The 21631-nt window shown below is 40.0% G+C and overlaps 1 protein-coding gene across 1 annotated transcript; it reads left to right on the top strand.

Moving 5' to 3' along the window:
• Positions 1–268: 268 nt before the first annotated feature.
• Positions 269–20394, top strand: gna13b (guanine nucleotide binding protein (G protein), alpha 13b). The gene is made up of 4 exons (XM_026253846.1): positions 269–551; positions 6943–7169; positions 14060–14110; positions 17380–20394. The coding sequence occupies exons 1-4, from the start codon at positions 269–271 to the stop codon at positions 17950–17952; spliced, it is 1134 nt and encodes a 377-aa protein (XP_026109631.1). The 3' UTR covers positions 17953–20394.
• The last annotated feature ends 1237 nt before the right edge of the window (positions 20395–21631 follow it).

Raw genomic sequence — 21631 nt, 5'->3', positions numbered from 1 at the left:
TTCCATAAAAAGTAGATTTTTCTGACTTTGCATGGTTAAATTATTTTTGCAAAAGTTTTAATTTAGACGTCAAAATATACTGAGTGCACTTTTAGTAGCGGACACCTCGTGTGGCTGAATATTTGCACCGTACATTTCGATGTTCGAGCCCGCGCAAAACTTCCCGAGCACTGCGCGCGCCACTGTTATGGTAACGCGCCCCGCCCGCCTCTAGCCCCGCGGCGCGCGCAGTTTCACTCCCCACTGTATCGATGAAGTTGCCACAAAGATGGCGGATTTCCTGCCGTCCCGGTCCTTTCTATCCGTTTGTTTTCCAAACTGTCTTCTCAACAGCAGCGAAGCGGAACAACTGAGGATATCTAAAGAAATAGACCGAGGTCTTTTGAAAGACAAAACCTATGTGAAACGGTTAGTCAAGATCCTTCTGCTAGGCGCCGGCGAAAGCGGCAAGTCCACTTTCCTCAAGCAGATGCGCATCATACACGGCCAGGACTTCGACCAGCGGGCCAAAGAAGAGTTCAGAGGCACCATCTACAGTAATGTGATGAAAGGTAGGAGGCGCGTCTCTCATCCACACATCTATACAGAGTGCCATGTGGGCTCCAAACTTGAATTTTAACGGGCTCGGCGGTGATGAGAGGCTAACGAAGTGAGGCTCAGCTAGCGTTAGCTGAAGTTGCGCTGTAACCTGCTCAAGAGAAACGCCCATGTTATTCGCTCAACTTTTTAGCGTCGCGATTTTGAACAAAGACCTCCGCGAAGGACTTGATTTTGGCCCTAAATCGTTTTTTCCTCGCCTGTCGCCTCACTAAAAGTGTGATTTCTCTCGTTCTCGTGATTTTTCACAGGTCTGGGAAAGACTAGACTCGAGTTTGAATTTCCTCAGAAATGAACGTTAGCGCTCGAGTTTGTAACGGCTTCGTGAAGAGCACGACTCCCAAGATTCACCTGAACTCAAAATACTACTAACATTCTTGTTTATAAATAAATGTTGGTTTCTGAAATCGTAAACTCGTAATTACCCTAATTTTGACTTTTTACCAGAATCTCGGGGCTGTTTAAAGAGCTGCTAAATCTCTCCCCGCGTGCTAATGTTTTGTCTAACCGAAACTGGATTATGTCAAATAAATCAGTCCAGTCTGAAAAGCCGGCCTTAAATTGTAAATCAGCGCTCTCTTGTTTGTTGCTATGCTGAGCCCTTCTCATAAATAACAAAAGAGACTGGTGTGTACCGAGGCACACCACTGACCCAACGCATATTCAAAGCCTACAAACCCGTATTCATTGGCCTCATTGTGGCATTTTTTTTTTTACATTTTAAACAAAAGGGAGATTTTCAAAAATATATATGTCTTGTTAGTAAAAGATGTGTCTGGGCATCTGTGAAATGGGTGGAGTCCCAGAGGTCTTGGACTACAAGCACATGATGGGTTTACAGTGGCACTAACACCTGCTTTGGAAACAAACCATAGTGTTCAGACAACTTGGGAAGAGCTGAACTTGTCAAGCAATCCTCAATTTTCGTCATATTTGAGTTAAGAGTTTAAGGCGAGTGTGTCTTGTTTTTTTTTCTCTCTCTTAGGAGTTAATGTCGGGTTTCCATCATCTCAGTTTTTGTCTTTCAAAAGGGGATGTGATAAATCATTACCCACCTTATTTAATACGGGGCTCCCCGTTGAGGCCGCCTTGGCTGGGCTGGGGATTTCCAGAGTCTATTGCTATGAAAAGATTTGAGATTTCCTGTACGAGATTAATATGTCACAACGGTCATCATTTACGGAGGCACCATGATGACAGATGGTTCGGCTGTGATCTCATGGAGACTCGTCTGTGGCATGGCTAACATGGTATCGTTCCCTAGCTCAACTTAAAACAGGAAGCATTTAGTCAAATGGCTGCTTGGATCTAATCCTAAGCATTGCAGAAAACAGGGAAATTTCTCCTTATAATGCCTGGAGACCGAGAAAAAGCACTTTAACAATCAGTAGCATGCTTTCTCATGTTTCGCTCCAGCTTCCGCTCGTGTACCTGTGAAGATGTTGTCTTTGAAGCAGAATGGTTTCTCCCTGTTTGACAGGTTGGTTTGGTCAAAAATGTGTGATTTGTGAGATTTTCTTTCATGTTTTTGAAAGAAGTCTATTATGCTCGCCCAGGCTGCAGTTAGCTCATTTGATAAAAAAGACAAGTACAGCAAAAACAAAACTTGAGTTATATATTTGAATGTAATTTATTCCTGTGATGCAAAGCTGAATTTTCAGCAGCCGTTACTCCAGTCTTCAGTGTCGCATGATTCTTCAGAAATCATTTTATTCAGCTGATTTGGTGCTCAGGAAGGATTTCTTCTTATGAATGTTGAAAAAGTTCTGCTGCGTGCTTAATATTTTTGTGGAATCCACAAAACAATTTTTCCAAAAGTCTTTTGTATCAATTTTGAGCTATTTAATGCATGCTCTTTTAATAAAAGCATTCATTTATTTTTGAAAAATCTTACTGACCCCAAACTTTAGCATAATAGTCCAAAAGAATCAATATAAAGCTTTTACCCAGGGCTTGGTATATTTTCTCTTTGGTATAGAAATGCCTGAGTGCAGATGTGAACTACTTCTAATGCACTTTGATAGAGCCTGAAGTAGACAAGAAGTACTTATGAAAGGTTGTAGTTGTCACCATTATATTTCCTCTAATTAAGTACCTTTAGATAGCCAGGTTCACTTAATGTACTACACATTTCTAAATGATTTAACTTGAGAACAGAATAACGATCCTGAGCATCTGCATTGTTTAACCAGACTGTAACACCAGCTGTGTGTCTGTGTAGTTTATCTCATGAGTTTGTTGGACAGTATGGATGAAATCCTGCCTTCTTTGGTTTCTCTTCCAAGCTGTAGCTCGTTGTTTATCTTTTCTAACCTCAGGCATGATTCTGTTTATAATCCTAAATAGTTTAGGCCAGCATGCATGTGCTGCGTCCTGCTGTTGTTTATAGAATTTGATGTGAAATTATGTCTCGCTGATGTCAGATCTCATCTCCCAAACATCCCATTAACATCTGCAGTTATGGTAAAGATTTAAAGACGCATATTGTTGTAGTCAGTTTTAAGGTGAAAGTGCATGTACAAATATATAATGAGGACACCCTCAGAGCCGCAGTCACATGGACACACCGCTTCACAACAGATGTGGGATGTGTCAAAGGGGTTGTGCTTTTGAGCACTTCTGCACTTTCGGTTTCCTGCACAATGGAGTGTGGCACTGTAGCTCGCAAGGGTTTCTGTGTTTTTAATTGGACAATAATTCAATATTAGTATGTATCACGATATATAATTTTTTTTCAATAATGCTGATGTGTGTTTTAAACATATTTCCGATATTTTGATATACAGTACCAGTGTGTCCCACACATTGATTTATTTGTGGCGTTTGACTTGCACGGCACGTTTCAAAATCAAAACGCGTGGGTGTTTTATATGAATGTATCTCTGAAGTGAAAACCGACTGTCTTCGGGAAAGGTTCGATGTCTTTTTCATTTGATCTGATAAAGTAGCGTTCATGAGCAGACGTGATTGAATTAGAGGGAAACCGCTAGTTTTATCACTCTAAAAGCGCCTCCTGCTGGCCGAGAATGAATTTGCATTTTCAATAAGCCCGTCTCCCACAACATTTCCAGTTTTAGTTGTTGTTCAAATCTTTTGTTTACTGCAGCGACTCTGAGCACTTTTCATACTCTTTATACTGGCTGAAGCACATTTTTTTTTAAACTATATGAATAATCAGCCTACACTACCACTCATTTAGAATTCTCTTCTGCTCACTAAGGCTGCATTTTTTTGATCCAAAGTACAGCAAAAAAATATTTTGAATTATTTTTACTATTTAAAATTACCTTCTATTTGAATACATTTTAAAATTTTATTTATTCCTGTGATCATAGCTGCATTTTCAGCATCATTACCCCAGTCCTCAGTGTTGCATGATCCTTCAGAAATCATTATCATATGCTGATTTGCTGATTATCAATATTTAAATTAAATTAAATGTATGCATTTAGCAGACGCTTTTATCCGCTTTTATTTAGGGATGAAATTGTAAAGGCTGATCATGCTCTCAACGATAGACACAGGATAGACACTGCACTGTATGTAGTGCGTGAGTTCTTAAGACTGAATGGCTATTTGCTTTTCGATAATGTGCATCTATGGACTGCTGTTATTGATTGTGCTTTAGGATGTGCGTATAATAGAGACTGCTCTTTTTACATGCAGTCTTGTGCTGCAGTAATAGACTTCTGCTTGGACATTGCTGACCTCTTAAATGGCTTTCAGTTAAATACTCCTGACCTGCCGTCACCTCATGCCAGGAATGTGTGGTGAGAACAATTAAGGACTTATCCTCTGAAAGGACCCCAGAACGGGCTGATAACTGCACGTGAGCTCCAGAAGGATGAGGAGTCTTGTGTGAAGTCCTCCATAAATCATATGCTTCATGAGCTATGTTGGTGAACAAATGGTGTAGAATAAGCAGCCCATTTAAATGTTTGTTTTTATGCAGAATGGAAGATAACTGCAAAGTAACTCATAATTTCATTCTCTAATCCTAGTTACCAAGAACTTTGTGTTTTCCACTAAATCGGCCAAAGGCAATATCTGAAAGGTCAAAAAGAGCTTGTGCTCTTTGTCTGTCATTGTGAGACAGAGCTACAAGTGGAAACTGGTTTAGCTGGTTATTTCTACTGTGACTGCTTGGGATGCCAGTTTTTGAAAGAAAAAGCCATGTTTGAAAACCAGCTCACAATGGGACTCTCCTACAACGATAATCTGAGCATACTAGAGACCAACGTCACCACTGTTTTCACTATTGATACACAAACCCTCGCCCAGGAGTGGCGTATGCTTGATGCTCAGGACTTGCCAGTACATCAGTAAAATGTTGATCTTTCGTGATGTTGCTGTACTGCGTCACAGAAGTGGACAGATAGCATTTGAGGACTCGACTGAAGCTATTCTGGTGATTCACGTCTTTCGTAGGACACATGATTGCTCCTTTGGTCTTCCGAGGCTCAGGGGACAATCTGTGCAACTGAGATTGACTGAAATTTCTGCCCTTATCAATTAAGCATAAATTAAAGTCAGATTTGCGACTCCTATACCTAGGTATGTGAGATTTCTGGGCATGTATTGTGGGTGCTGCAGAAATCACATTTATTTCATGTATGTAGAATGGATTTTGAAGTTTATTGCACTGAATGCATGTTCAGTCAAATGTAGACACACGAGCAGTGTCATTTCAGCACGTGCTGATGGTGACAGCTCAGTTAGCGAGGGACTTTCTGAGGCGAGAGAGACAGCAAGCTAACCTTAGTGAGCAGCATAGACTGTGAATATTCACATGATCATGTATCACAATCAGAAAGCATTTCACCACAAAAAAGCCCAATTTAAATGTACCCGAGATGTGATCGTGGTCTCTGCGAAAGTATTTGGAGGTTTTTTTAAGGGATGGATTCGACAAAGGTGTAAATGACGATGCATTTTCTCTATCAGCACATAAACGAAACGCTTGAGGCAGAGTCTGCACAAAAAATAATCATCATTTGTGAAATACTCATGTCACTTTGAGTCAGATAGGCTGCTTTATTAAATAAGGAAAGTTTTTGCTCATTGTGAAAGATTGTATGTAATTGTTATTAGGAGATTTATTTATCTTTATTGCCTTGTTTATAAAAATAATCATCTTAACTTATTGTACCGTATTCTTTAAAGTATTCTTATTAAATGTAAAATGATAATAGATAAATGATAACGTGTCAAATAAATTTCACTTTGAACTTTACCTTTTTTTTTTTTTTTTTTTTGCTATGCAATGTATGCTGTTTATCTGGTTTTATCTCAAATGTGATAACCGTGAGTCTCCCTAGCCCTGCATTGCCAGTTCTTTATGTTTTTAAATTCTTGCATAATAAACACTTGTGATCTGCTCACTCATTTTAATGAGTAGTATCCCATAAATTATTCAGCCGATCTCCAGGAATGTTCCTGGAGGAGAGAAATGCAAAGGGCCAGATAGCTTTTGTTTAAAAAATGTCTGTGTTCTTTAAATACTGTCTTTTTAAAATGAATGTGTTTTGAATTGAAAGTAAATCTGTGATTTCCCGGAGGCATTTGTACTGCTGAATCCACTGGATAATTCACAATACCCACATCTACACTGGAACTGTCTTTTAGTTCACCTGCTGCTGTTGTTCCTTTAAATGCAATGGAAAGTTTCTGTGTAGCTGTGTGAAGTTATTAAAAAGCTCTGCATTTCATTTATGTCCTGAGCTGTTCTGTTATGTATGTGTGGGTGTAAATATATATATATATATATATCTCCTAGCAAACCACAAACCTTACTAGCACGCTCCACAATTGTAATGTTTACCTTCATACAGACCACTTGTCATTTGTCACAATATAGGTAAATGATAAAGCAGTGATAAAATGTCCTTTTTGTGTTGTTATTATTCACAAAATAATAGTCATGTGACCGTGATGACGCTCGTATGTATTTGCTGTACACAATCCAAGATTAAGAAGCTGACTCAACTGTGATGTGAACCTATTCACCCCCCACCCCCCCAGCGCGTACACACACACTCACACACACACACACACCACGTGATGCATTGGATCATTCAATCAAACCTTTTTTTCATAATTTTAATATAAAAAATATGTATTATGTATATTTTAAATATATAATTCATATACATAAAATGTATTAATTAGAATTAAACAATTTTAAATGGTCTGCAGCAATAATATTATGTCACACTTTATTTTTTTTTAGTTCAGAATTGTGGGAGAATCATGGTTCTCATTTTATCCAGAATCGTGCAACTCTATTTTGTGTACACAACATATATAAATATTTACATTATGTTCCTCTTATTGCTGCCATCATAGGTGTTCGAGTGCTTGTGGATGCCAGAGAAAAGCTCCATATCCCATGGGGAGACCCTTCAAACCAGGCACATGGAGACATCATGATGGCTGTTGACACACGCTCAGCCATGGTGTCGCAAGGGCTGATGGAGACCAAAGTGTTCCTGCAGTACATGCCTTCAATCCGTGCCCTCTGGGCTGACACCGGCATACAGAACGCGTATGACCGGCGCAGGGAGTTTCAACTGGTGAGTTTCCCAACTGTATTCCTCTGTAAAGATGACTGGAAGTTGTAATTAATTTCACTTCTGTAATGTGATGCTTTTTTTAGTCAAATCGATTTATTTATTTTTAGCAGGCAGTGGGATTTTAACAGTTCTTGAGCAGAAAATGTGTTTTGCTTGCATTGCAAATTATAACCTTTTAATGGCATTAGAGATTTATTGAGAGGGTGAATATTATCTTAACTGTCTTAAACTACACCTTCATGCTAGTTATTATTGTTTTTAACAAACGGCACTTTAGGCCACAGTCACCTGCTTTGCACCACAGAGTCTGTAGGACTTTTGGCAGTTGACAGAAGTCTTGTGGTGGACAGAAATACTTTTAGAGACCCCAACTGAAAGTTTCACAAATTGGCTTGCCAAGATAGTGTGTGTATATCTAGGAGGATGTGTAAACCACATAACGGTTGTTATGAAGAAGGCCTGTGCATTCTGTTTCTGAGAACTTATCAAACCTAGGTAACCAATTGCTATTCCTATTTTTTTTATTTAGCTAGTTTATCAGTTTGGTTAGGTAATTTATGGTTTTCCCCAATAAATCTCAAATGATTCCTCATTAAGGCCGGACATAAGCAAGTGCCATCTTAGCAACTTCAGACTTCTCTAAACGCTCTCAGTTCCTAGTGCATTACTTCCACATTTTTTATGTTGATTTCACCAAAGCAGTTGTAACTGACTCTTACTATTATGATTTGTAGAGATTACAGAGAAAGAGGGATTGCAGAAACAGACTGTTTCATATGTTTTCCAAACATTCCTGAGGAAAATTGATGAGGAGGAATTAGGGCTGTGGTGTTTATACATCACATGATCACGATCATGCGTGCTACGTGAGTCACATTAAGTCTCTGATGCTGTAGTACTTCATGCCACATTGACACTTAACAATTTAACATGCATTGCAAGTGCAAATTGGTTATTGGACATTTTAATTGTCTTTGATAACTCTTTGTAAAGCAATTCTCAGCCAAAATGACATGACCGTGACTTCCCAAAGCAGCTTCATGTAGGGCTGTGACGGCGGCTGATTTTTATCACCGCGGTAGTGATGGACCAACAACCGCCGGTGGCGTGGTGTTTGAAAAAATAAATAAATAAATAAAAAAAAAAATATATATTAGTGTCAAAATTTGCTCGTTAATGAAGGCGATCATTTTTTCCAATTTAACGTATTCAAATTATTTTACGTAGGGGCAGGGATGGCCATCCACTCACAACTGCTGCTTCTGTCACTTTTTCTCATGACAAGAAGTGAATTTATTTAGTCTCAGAGTGACTGAACAAGAGATGTTTCAGAGACGCGCTCCACTTCACTTTTTTTATATCCGGTGCAAGTTAAGCGAGCGCGGAAACGTTCCTATGCTCAAAGGCGGCGCGCGCTTCCTTTGTGCGTATCCTTTCATATAAAACTGCGAAAATAAACTATATGCAAGTAGTGTCGTGGTCAGCTAATTCATGGAATTACCAAAAAAGGTGATTAAAGCTGACTTAAACTGTGCATGCATGTAATACATTTTTTATGTATAATATACAGGATATATTTATATGTATGCACGTCTAGAAATCACTCATCTAACACCCTATTTAACTCGTCAGTTCGTGTTTATTCGAGCACTCCTGTCAGTGAACGCCGCCTGCAAAACACTAAAATAACTATCAAAGAAATAATACTTATTAAGGTTACAAGAAAGTAGCCTAAATAAGAAAGTTAAATACACCCTGTCTAACGGACGCGAGCGACGCAGCGCAACAAAATACTCATTATGATCAGTGATGCTACACTGGATGCAGCACAACACGACATGATAAATCCCCGTCTGGTCTGTGAGGTACTGACACAGAGTTCAAATGTCCTGTATAAACACTAGACAGACTTAAACCGTCGCAACGCGGTTGTGTTGCGTCCGGTTTACTTTTCTGCCACCAAGCAAGCTCAGTAACTCCTCATCTGCAAGCGCTCTCTTTGAAATAGGAATCCGTTGGCATATTTCTTGTTACCATACCATCTTTTATTTATCGCTGTCTCGTTTGTATTTGACCAGTTTGGAGAAAGCCTCACCAAACCTGACCAGCCAGCGATTGCGATTACGAGAACTTGTGCAAACGCTGATGGGTGACATGAATGCATATGACTCCAGATCGGTGAGGTGGTATTTGCTTTCCCAACAAGATCCATCGCCCAACACTAAATTAATGTGCTGAATGCATAAACTGTATTTTCCTGTGCTCAAATCTTCCAATCTAAAGGAAACACTGTGTTTGAGGTAATTTGTTAATACCATAGACTTAGAATTTGCAACTATTACAGTTATTACACTTATATACAAAACGTTTTATTATGCTTGCTATAGAGTTGGTGACGTCACGTGCACTACCGCTGGTGGCAGTAGACAACCGCGGTAGCAACCGACCACCGCGGTGGCGCGGTTGTCACAGCAACTGTCACAGCCCTAGCTTCATGACTGTCATTGAATTCTTTTTAGAACATATGTAACACTATATGTTCCTGTGTTTGAGTTATAATGTAGTTTTCTTCAGCCATCACTGGTGTCATGCCAAGATAGTTTGCTTTTTTGCTGAGGGATAAAGGTTGTCTTTGCCCATTTCTAGTAATCGTATCAGCATGGGCAAGTAGGGACTCAAGCAGAGCAGTGGATGCATGCTGTTGAGGACAAGAAACAACACGACACTGAGCCGCTTTACTGCGGCCCAGATTTCTGGAGCTGATAACCGGACCTATCTATCTATAGACCTATCTCAGGAATCTCCATTTGTGCTGGTCAAAGGCAAATTTGTCTGTTACCATACAGCTACAACAGTTTCCATACTTTCCAAGAAGACCTCTTTCCTTGGCTCTGGTGATTTGCTTCAGACTTCAGACTCACTGTGTGAGTGAAGACAACAAAAAACACTTTTGTGCCCTGTAATCCACAAACCACGTGTGTCGAGTACAAATCATTATCAACTCTGCCCCTCCAGCCTCTGGGGATTTGGTATGCACCCGACAAGCAACAAAACAAAATTTGTTCTAGATCCCTGCAGCCAAGATCCCTTTGCTTCTGGCTCCTCCTCACTCCAACCCTCCCTTTTATTTCTAAGCATTGTGTAATTCTAATCCACTGCCTTATTCCTCGCTGTGCTGCCCTCACTACCCCCGAAAAAGCAGCACTGTCATCTGTCTTCTTTTGTTTGTCTTTTTGACGTCTGCTTTGTGCTAAAAAGCCAGCACATTGTTTATAACTGTCAAATTCTGTTTGGTGAATCATTACAAGGTTTTCTTACAGTCTGTGCGAGTCCGTGAGGTTCATTTTAACCCCACTTACTGAAGGCTTAATCTGATTTAGGTAATACTAGGGAGACGCACCATTTCAAAATGCCGACTGCCTGTTCGATTTAGACGGTCATGCTGCTTTTTAAAATGAAAGCGCTGTACATCTCTGCTGTGGTCCCCACAGGAATCATGATCTCTGCAGATTCAAGTCACCGGAAGAGATATATTGATAGGAGCAGCCACCCAAGTGAAGTGGTCTCTCTCCTGTTTTCCCAAACACTTGTTTCTGTGTTCTGCCCACCCCATATAGGGACAGATAGGAAAGCATTAAAGAGTTCTGTTTATATTGTTGTAATACTTTCAAGAGATCTGGTGCTTTAACTCGGCGACGAACACAAATGACTCAGTGATTTAAACCAGTTTAAAGCCAATCAGGAGACACCATGTGTGCAACGAGACAGTCAGAAGGCTTTCCATCTAGACACATCGCCATCGTTTACCATGGATTTATTGTAGTAACACTCACTGCTCCAAATCTGTTGTTTTATTTCAGCGCATCATCGCGTCCGATATTCGTTCAGCTTTTCGCGTTGAGTATGGAGAGGCCTTGAGATTACTAGGATCTGAAAGAAGAATTGCGTGATCTGTGAAGGAATGTTGAGCTGTGATTTAAAACGATGACTCTTTCGCACTCCTGTAAATCTGAGTCCCGGGGAAGGAGATTTTTACACTCATTATTGGTATTTAAGCATTATAGATAATAGTAGGGCTATTTAATTAATCATTTTTACATGATGTTAATTTGTGCACTATTCCTTTAACCTTCCATTACATGTGAAAAATTCTACATTATTATTTAGATGATTTTCATATTTTCATTGATTTATCTTGTATTTTCTGAAGCTGCGACAGGTCAAAAGTCTATTGTTGAGAGAAAAGAACACAAGTTACATTAATGTATTAGTCACAATTATAATATGCCAGTAAATAAAATCTTTAAAAACATCATAAACACTATAAACGTATTTTAGAAATTCTTTTAACAGTATTCAGAACAGAAAAGGTATACAATTATAAAAAAGAAAAAAAAAACACACATAAATCACTATCGCATTATAAAAAGCAATTAAAAGTACCAAGCCTAAACAAATGTATTTAAAGCATTTGCTCTGTGTTTGCATTGTGGTATTCAGATGACTTGGTTTTTACATTTTTATGAAGAGATTTGTGTTCAAAAGCAGGCGTTAGCCTCAGGAATTAGCTTCAGTTGTTGCTGAGTTAACAGGACTTCCTTTTTAGCGTTGCTCAGAAACTGATATCCTGGCCTGCCCTGACCGTGTTGTTCCTGTGTGCCCACACCCTTCATTGAAGATGAACAGCACCGTGTTGGCTGTGGCTTCATGCCCAGCTGGGGGAAGGTTAACAGGGGTTTTCTTATGACATAATCCCCTCTCTACTGACAGTCACCTCGAAAGACCTGCATGTACCTCTTCTAGACCTCAGTTAACCCCAAGATGCAAATAGATGCTGTAATGGTTTGAAAGGGTATTTTTTGTAGGCCATGAGGAAGAACTGTTCCCACAGAGCTTCGCTTTACAGCAGCAGTTCTCAATTTCCAGTCTTCACGCCCCCCTGCTCTGCACATTTTGTATGTTTCTTATGGCTTCAGACGTTTGTTCTATTCGAACACAAGTGCCCTGCGAAGTGGACATCACAGGATATTCCGCCATGATTCCTGTGCGAAGCGAATGTATATGTTACATTCAAAGTGCATTGAAGTGTGCGAGACGTGAATTTAAATTGTATTTAATTACTGAGGTATATGATGTCAAACTTGTCCATGTGTGAAGACAAAAAAATGAAAGTGCAAATACAGAAAGAATGAAAGAATGTTCAGAAGTGATGTAAACTTCAACAAATATGCCCTGCTCAGGGAGTACAGTTTTTATATGGTTCATGCGTGAAGCTCACTTCTAATGAGCTGATTATCCAAATCGGATTGTGTTTACAAAGAGACATGCAAAATGTGCAGAGCAGGGGGTTGCGACGACTGGAATTGAGAACCGCTGCTTTACAGTGCCACCATGCTCTGAGAAAGATGAGCATCGTGAAGGAAGCAGAACAGAACAACTTCCTGCAGAACAGAACAACTTCCTGCTGTCCTTCCAGCATGCCAGACTAGGCTAGGCTAATTGGTCCGTTATACATCTGAGCGTCACGGAACATTAACACAAGGCCTGTTTTCTGTTTCCTGGGCAGCTTGTTTCTGTTACTCAAGATTTTCATTTTCCAAACCAGAGCCAATTTCTAGTGTCCTCTGTTTGCTGGTGGCGTGCCACTCTGAGACCTGCTGTCACGAATTCATGGCTGAAGCTGGAGGTGGTGCTAGTATAGCACTAATACTGTCACCACTATAAACTGATGCAGATAACCAATAACACTACAGAAGTTCCCCTTACGGGGGTAAACAAAAGATGCCAGTATGCTTGTAACTACTAACATCCTGTGAGAGGGTTTTTCATGAGTCATGTCCATGTGTTCTGTTGTTGAATGAGGTTCTCATTAGATTGAGTGCTTATTAGACTTGCCACGATAGATGGTGTTGACTGTTAAGCACGTCACTTGCCCACAGCAGCACCAACCCCCACCGTCGTTTAGATTTTTTATAGTAACAGTAAGTAACACTACAATTAAATACTGAACGCGATCACAGATCAGATTTCATTTCTCCAGTGAGGAGAGCTGACTGACACTTCTCACTAAGGTGATTTGGGATTTTTTTTTAAATAGTTATTTATTTAATTGGTTCCATATTGTTTGCTGATTTTTACTTTATTTAAACTTTGTCATTTATTTTATTTGACATTAAGGTGTATGCCATGCCTCCAAGCTTTCTTACTCATTTTGCTAATAAACATTCTACATTTCTTATTTATTTGGTTAAATACTATACATATATATTTAGCATGTTTACAGTTTTGTATACCGATTTAAACTTTATGTAAGTTATTTATTTTATTTTATATTAGCCATAGCCTGCCCTATAGCATGGTGTGTTTCAATTTTAGGACGCTAATTCAAAAGTGAAAGTAAAATGCACATGGCGCTTTCAAGCTTTTCAAAAGTGAGAAAAAGAGGGAAAATTCAAACAAACTAAAAACAAACAATTGCTTTTTCGCCGAATTGCCGCTTTTTGAAAGAGAAAGCAAAATGTGCACGCCGCTTTTACAAGCAATTTAAAAGTGAGGAAAAGCGGGAACGCCCCGCCCCCGCAGTGATAGCGTACTGGTGTTGTCACGCGTTGATTAACCGATGGGAAAATTTCCTCACCGTCACAACCCGAGTGCTTATGTCTGCACAGTTTACATGTTCGCAAATTGACAGGTTTATTTAAGAACAACCTTTTTGTCACAAACACCAAATAGCATACTTTTGTGTGTATAAATCCAAATACATTAAGTGTGAAGAAAGGAATATTGTTAATCTTCTGAACCATGTCTGGTTTGTGCTCAGCTGTTTTTATTGTCAGTTCACAGTGCTTTGATAACGTGACTGAATCTCTCTGTTCTTTTCATCCTCACAGGGTGAATCAGTGAAATATTTCTTGGATAACTTGGACAAACTTGGAACACCGGTAAGCATGTGACTGTCTGTCATCATTCTGTCCGAGGTTTCTCACCTCACGTGTTCTTTCTAGATATAATATTTATGATTAGTATCAATGTTAATTTAATGTGGATGCTTTTACCTTCTAAAGACTTTTGTCATCACTTTTTTTTTTCTCTGTTTTGAACACTGATTTTAGAGTTAATTCTGCAGAATGTCTTTAAATGTGATAATGTGTTGATGGAACTGATTCTTACTGCAAGTGGAAAGCACTTACAAATTAGCCAAAGTGTGTAAGAAACAAAGACGCTTTCATCTTTATAAATGGCAGCGTTTCAGTTCTGTGAAGATTTGTGGGCACACATACCATGTAGGCCTGGAAACTGATGAGATGGAGATTGACCTCCATCACAAATCTCCTTTATCTTGGTATCAATTAGTAGTTATTAGAATAGAAGGTTAGGAAACTTGCTGTACTTTTACCTATGATTTAAAGTGAAAGTTCCCCAAAAATGAACTTTGTCATCATTTACGCACATTCATGTCATTCCACATCTGTTCGTGTCTTCTGTGGATATTTTAAAAACATCAGCAATTGAAGCCCATTGACTTCCATTGTGTATGGACACACAAACAAATAGAGCATTTCTGAGACTTTTCTCAAAATACTTTGTTATGGGTTTTCATTTTTGAGTGAACAACTACTTTAAATTCATAATAAAATAAAAATCTCGGTCTATACATGCATACAGGAGACTGATTCACTTAAAGACTAGTAAGTACATAACTGAGACAACTAGCATCCCTAAAGAATTTTTATATTCACAGAGTCAAAGCAGCATGAGATGAATCACTTTATACAGCAAATATGACTCCGTTCAGTAGTGGATGAAGAAAAGACTGAATGGCAAAGGCTGAAGATGGTGTGAGACTGATGAATGCCTGTCTGTTTGTTCCCTCGCAGTGCTGTGGGGTGTGACAGGGTTGCCCTGTTCACCAGCCTGCATAGACCGAGAAGTGAAACTAGCTCTGCTGACATCAAAGGGTCACGTGTGTCAACCCTTTCCCATAACGCTTTCTAGAGCACCTTTTTCACAAAAGTTCACCAGTTTTAAAGTGTAAGATATTTGAAAGAGTCTTGAAGTCTTTGAGTGGCGTTTTCATGAGGCTGTGTGATTAAGACTGACCCTATGACAGCACCTCATCTGCTCATGAGGGTTGTCTTACTCATTCAGATGATCCGTGTGTTCACGCTGAGGAGGAATGGTAATAAATACCATATGCTTTCTTAACAACTAACACTCACCACCAGTTAGAAATAAAGTTGCCCCCGCTCCCATTTCAGTAGTACATTTTCAGAGAAATTGTCATTTTATTAAGTTCCAGCACTTTTTTGTGATACCTAGTTATTTTGATTCCTCTGTTTATGCTCCATATTTTGTTATATGTGGAGTGTGTTGAGCGATTAGTTCTGAGACTTGCAGCTGTCACAGCACCAGTCTCGGACTGATGCATGAGGCGTCAGTGCAGTTCCCTTTGCGTCATGTGACCTGCCGCTCATGTTCTCTCTCTCAGTGCTAAACGGATGTTTGCGGTTTTGTGCTCTTTCTATACGCTGCTGACTGCAGTAAATGTGATGATTTGTATCTCCGCTTTGACTCCAGGCAGCTCTGCTTTACGACAAAGAATCAGATAACCTGTTTTGAAGTCACGTCCTATGAAAGCAGGCACACTCAGTCATCCTGTTCAAATCACTGATGCCACATCTGGAAGAGAGACCAAAAGGACAGTTCTATTGTTTCCCCACCTATCTCACTTTTCTGTATTACGCTCCTTGACGTCACTCTGTCGCACGGTCTCAGTTCCCGTGTCTGTCGCTCTGACTTTATGTTCTGATAAAAGAGGAAGCAGTGTTGAATGTGCTCTGCTACGGCGGCACGCCTCAGACTTGCCCCCCCCCCCCCTTTTTCTTCTTGAACCAAATGGCTACCCTTCACTCAGCCACATCACAGCAATGTAGACCCACTTCTGCACTCACGCCATCGACAAACAGGAAGAGGAAAGAGTGCATGCTTCAGAGTGTGTTCAGAGAGGCAAATAGCCACTTGACTCTGTTGGAAAGTATGTGTTTTTTTTTTTTTTTTTCAGTTTACGTTCATCCTTTTTGGATGGATGTAGTGTGGGTGTCAGACAGACCTCAGCAGCCCAGACTCATAAATATGGGAGGAGATGAGGAAGAAGGGTTACCTCAGGCATGTGATAAAATACAGGCAAATGCAGAGCATGTGTCAGAGAGAGATGCGTGTGTTTGGTTACAGAACTGAATATGAAGTTGAATCTTAAGCTTTTAATGGAAATAGCAATTCATCTTTATATGCGGACGATTGATTAATACACAAAATAATTTTCCCTTGTACTTCAGTAAACTGATGAAAGTTGATTCGAAATTAAAAACTTTAGCAATAGTTACTCAATAATTTCTTGGTGTAAAAACATTTTGAAAAAACACATAAAACAGTTTCCATGATGATGTCGATGATCTCGTCCACTCGAGGTTGGTGTCTTTGACATCATCCTGTATCTATTTCAGGTCTTATGTGCTAGATCTGAGCACTGTTCTCTTATCAACTTGATACGTCTTGTATTTGCTTTAGTGTAGAGTTTCATCGAATTAATTTGGAGTGCATTTGCCCGTACATTCTTATTGGCCAGTGCTTCGATCCAGATACACCTTTTTGCTAATGCTTTAACCCCCACCCCCAGCCTCCATCTCTGGTATGCCAGCAATGTGGAGAATGAGCCATGAGCTGGCCGTCATAGTTGTTTTCAGTTGTTTTTTTGTCCTCAGTCTGAGTTTTATGTTCTACTCATTTATTTTTACAGTATTCTCTCTCTCTCTCTCTCTCTCTATGGAAAACCATGAAATCAAACAATGGATTCCAAAAGCCTGAGAGAAATTTCCCACGTTTTTTCTGTAACTGTTAACAATGGGTATAAAAGAACGTGTAGGATAAGTGTATGATGCCTAGATTTTAAAAGATGTTTGTGTAGCGTATTCAAACCGTTAAGGGCTCTTTATTGTATATGTGGTATGCAAACTACTGCCACATGATTTAATTTAATATCATCTCATAACCACCACATGCAAATCTCTTTCCAGCACGGGTCGGTCTTTACGACAGGTTCGCTGGCCTGTTCTTGGAGCTAACAAAAATAGATGTTCCTTCCTGTCAAATGTTGCTCTGAATCTTCAGTTTTCTCTTCTAAGTGTTTGACGGCCTCTCTCTCTCTCTGCAGGACTATCTACCAACACAGCAAGACATCCTGCTGGCACGTAAGCCCACCAAGGGCATACACGAGTATGACTTTGAGATCAAGAACGTTCCCTTCAAGATGGTGGACGTGGGCGGCCAGCGGTCGGAGCGCCGCAGGTGGTTCGAGTGCTTCGACAGTGTCACCTCGATCCTCTTCCTCGTCTCGTCCAGCGAGTTCGACCAGGTTCTGATGGAGGACCGGCTGACCAACCGCCTCATGGAGTCGCTCAACATCTTCGAGACCATCGTCAACAACCGCGTCTTCAGCAACGTGTCCATCATCCTCTTCCTCAACAAGACAGACTTGCTGGAGGAGAAGGTCAAATTGGTGGCCATCAAGGACTACTTCCCCGAGTACACAGGGGAGCCGCACAACCTGGAGGACGTGCAGAAGTTCCTGGTGGATTGTTTCCGGAACAAGCGCCGAGACCAGCAGCAGAAGCCCCTCTACCACCACTTCACCACCGCCATTAACACGGAGAACATTCGCCTGGTCTTTCGCGACGTCAAGGACACCATCTTGCACGACAACCTCAAACAACTCATGCTGCAGTGATGCTGGTCCAGCCGTAACCTTCAGATCTCTCCGAAATAACCCTCTTCTGCTCAGAAGAAACTGACTCCAATGTTTGTACTCCACACAGTAACCTTTCTGAATAGCTCTGACGTGCTTTTACGCCAAGGCGGCGCCCTAGCCTAGCGGTCTGTCAAAGAGCACGGGACTCTCTTAAAGAGTGCGCTTCCAGAAGAGAGTGGGTCTGGCCACTCGCACTCGTCCTGCCAAGAGAAGCTGCACGCGTCACCCTCTCGCCGGAGGTGCCAAACGCAATGCGCTCCTCCCTCCAAAAGAGGAGAGAAGCGGGATGAGATATCCTAGCACTGTTCTTTGATCTGTTACCTTTGAGCCTTTTATTACTGACCAAATTGCAAGATGAGATGCAAATGCTGTTTTAACCTTTTAACAGGAACTATGTTCTGAGCCTTTCTGTCGACGCCTGCCTGGCCTTAATTCCCCCTCGTTTTGATCGGTGTTTTTAACTTGTTGATTTCTAATCGATTGTACAAATTTTAGAATTGAGTTTCGTTTTTTTTTTTTAATATATAGCTCTATGAATATATTTACCGATAAACTTAAGTTATGTTTCAGAAGTTTACACTCTGATTTTCCTCTGCTGATGGATAACGCTTACGATTCGTACCACTTGATAAACTGAACATACACTGTGGTTAGCCACGCTAGGCGAGCTGATAGATGCAGAATGCACACAGCATAAACTCAGGGCTGAATGTAGACCACTTAAGCGCAACTGTTCGCTTTCAGGAACATCCAGTAGTTGTAGCTCTCCATCGGTGGCTGGAAATCACATTTCCTCGCTGGCCTGCAGGCGACATCCTCCGCTCTCCCCTAGCTAGAGTCTGGAAGGACTTCTTCATCCATCAGGGAACCAAAAACGGTTTCTTGTTAATTTATTTGCTTTCTTTTGAATCTTTTTTTGGTCCACAATCAAACTAAACTAAACTGGCTTCTCGGTCAGACCCCACTAACAAAAAGCGCATGTATTCACAAGTGTGCCACGTGTGTAAGGTACCAATAATTCGAACAAATTTTCTCAAAAGGGATCGATCTTTGTGAACTTCGTTCCCTCAACAGTTGTGTATAGCTACTTTGTTTAGTGCCATGTCTGCCCTGAATACTACTGTTGTAGTGAGTATTTGATGTAAATAGTACCTCACTCTCCTCACCACTCTTTTCTAACGGATATGTAACCTACACTGAAATGTAAAGCTGTTTTTTTGCTACTGTGCAGCCATAAATCCAGAGATACTGACTTCTCGCCCGCAGTTCGCCCCATTCAGGGTTGCTCTTGTAGTGCTTTTGGCTGAATGGTGCCTGTATTTGTCGTCTATGCATTCAGATGGCTGCAGCTCAGCCTGGCAGCAGAGGACTCTTTGTCTGGTGTCGAATTCTGCCTCACGCCTTCCTGGCTGAAGTCCCGGGACGCTCGTGAAAAGCAAGTATTACGTCTTCACTCTCCACTGACAGTGTCCTGTGTTTTCTAGTGCTATTCACTGGCCCCCAAATGCCAGGAAGCCAGGCATTGCGGAGCTTTTGTTGTCATTTTGGTGTGACGTGGTATCCGTATTAGTATTTCTCATACGAACTCGGACCGTTCCAAGCACAAGATGTTGACTGATTTAAGTGAACTTAATATTAAGTGAAATACTGAGTATCAGCCTTTAGTATTTGCTGCCTAGTTTTAGCATGCCGAGTCTTAAAACGTTGTATTATCTGCCTTTGAGCTTGAAGACCTTAATGAAGCAAAGGAATAGCTGAGCACGCTTCCGAGTCCAAGACTTCCTGCATCGGAGAGCCTTGAGGACAAACCCAAGTGCTTGTGCAAAAGATGTCACTGTGTGGTGTAGCTGTGAGAGAAGGGTCAGAATGAGTCACTCCTAACGGTTGACATGTTTAAAGGAAGGGCAATGCTGCAGGTAGATACACTACTTTAGCTGTATTTCTCCTCTGTACACTGCCGAGGTGTGAGGTTGTTTGCCATAGTTCTGTTGGCTTTTATTAGCCATTCACGTTCATATTTTTCCGCTCTTTCATAAGTATTGTTAAGGATGGAGTCTTTCTCACTGTAGCCTTTTTACCGAAACGTGATTCTGATCAGAGATGGCTGATTCGCTGTTTTTGGTTTTGCCCAGATAATCAAGTTTGATAATAATTATGCAAGATTATGCCTGCCTCAAAGAAGAATTCCTAGTGCCTCCAGTTTGATGCCTCAGACATGTCTTGTCCCTTTTTCTTTGTAGATAGGTTTTTAAAAGTTGATTAATGTGGATGCTTTGAGTCCTCATATCAATATAATTCATACTAAAGATTTTTTTGACTCTTGTGCTCAGTACAGAATATAGACCTGCCTGCTTTCATTGTACAGTCTAATCTATGCTATCATTCTTCATCATTGACTCAATAAAATCATTTTGCAAAAACTGTCGTTTTTTTTTTTTTTGGAATCACTATAACTTGTTTTAGTTTCAACAAATATTTCTTTAAAACGAATCAATGAAAGCCCAATTCTGTTTTGTGAACACTAGGCTGTAGTGTTACAACCACATTTATCCCATTTTCTCATTTATATGACAACCTTAAAAGATTTCCAAATAATATTTTAAACGATGCATTATTCATTTTAATTTGCGTTTAACTTCATGGGTGTTAAAAAAAACTGGTTTTTAAAAAGGGAGGTGATGTTTGATATATGCTATATGCACAAGTATTGGGACACCCCCTACTAGTGAACCGGTTTGAATAATTTGGTAACAAATTTCCCAAAAAGAACATAAAGTACTCATCCTGATGTTAAAACATAATTAAGTTCTATGGAATTGTGTGCTATTTTATTGCAACAGTTTGGAGAGGACCCTATTTTAACATGTCAATGCTTCTGTGTATAAGGTGGGATTAAAAACGAATTAATCATTTCTTTTTGAACCTTGCCTTATACACCGAGGCAATTATCCTGTCAGAATACAAGAGGGTCCTGTCAAACTGTTGCTTATATGCTTAAACATTGAAACATTTTAATTTCTGAATTGCTCAATTGTAATATAGATGACAAAAAAAAAAAAGACAAAATACTGTTCTTAAAAAAGAGTTTTATAAACTATGCTTGATTTTATATTAATCTAAAATGTTCTTTAAGGAACCGTGTGAACAACTGTGATTATAATTATAATTTAGTGTCATGGATGATTCAGCAAAAAATGATGTGCACAAAGGAAAGGCATTTTTAGGGAACTTCACACTCCCAAGATACCAGACTGCTGTCTCCACAGAGTTTAGCTGCATGAGCACACTGCTGCAGCACAGTAACGTGATCATGTGACTACTTCATATTACAGGCCACTACAATATGATCTGCTTATGTGCGGTTCCCCAATGAGGATGAACCTGTGTAGTATCAAATGATGACCAAGGTTGACAGGATTTGGTTATAAAAATCATTGCTTTTATTCTACACTGAACATGTACTGTAATTGCAATATTCAGAACAGAAGTGCAGGACCTCAGTCAGAAGTCTGCATTACATTAAAAAAAAGAAATTAAAAATTAAAAGCACACACAAAATGTCTTCTCATCAAAAGTACACAACCCAAACACACTGTATGACCAATTAAAAGAGTTTACAGGACATAAAGAGGTACATAAGGTTTCAAGTCATTAGGTA

Source organism: Carassius auratus, unplaced genomic scaffold, assembly GCF_003368295.1.
Source record: "Carassius auratus strain Wakin unplaced genomic scaffold, ASM336829v1 scaf_tig00035347, whole genome shotgun sequence".
Lineage (NCBI taxonomy): Eukaryota > Metazoa > Chordata > Actinopteri > Cypriniformes > Cyprinidae > Carassius > Carassius auratus.
This window is presented reverse-complemented; position numbering and strand designations above follow the sequence as displayed.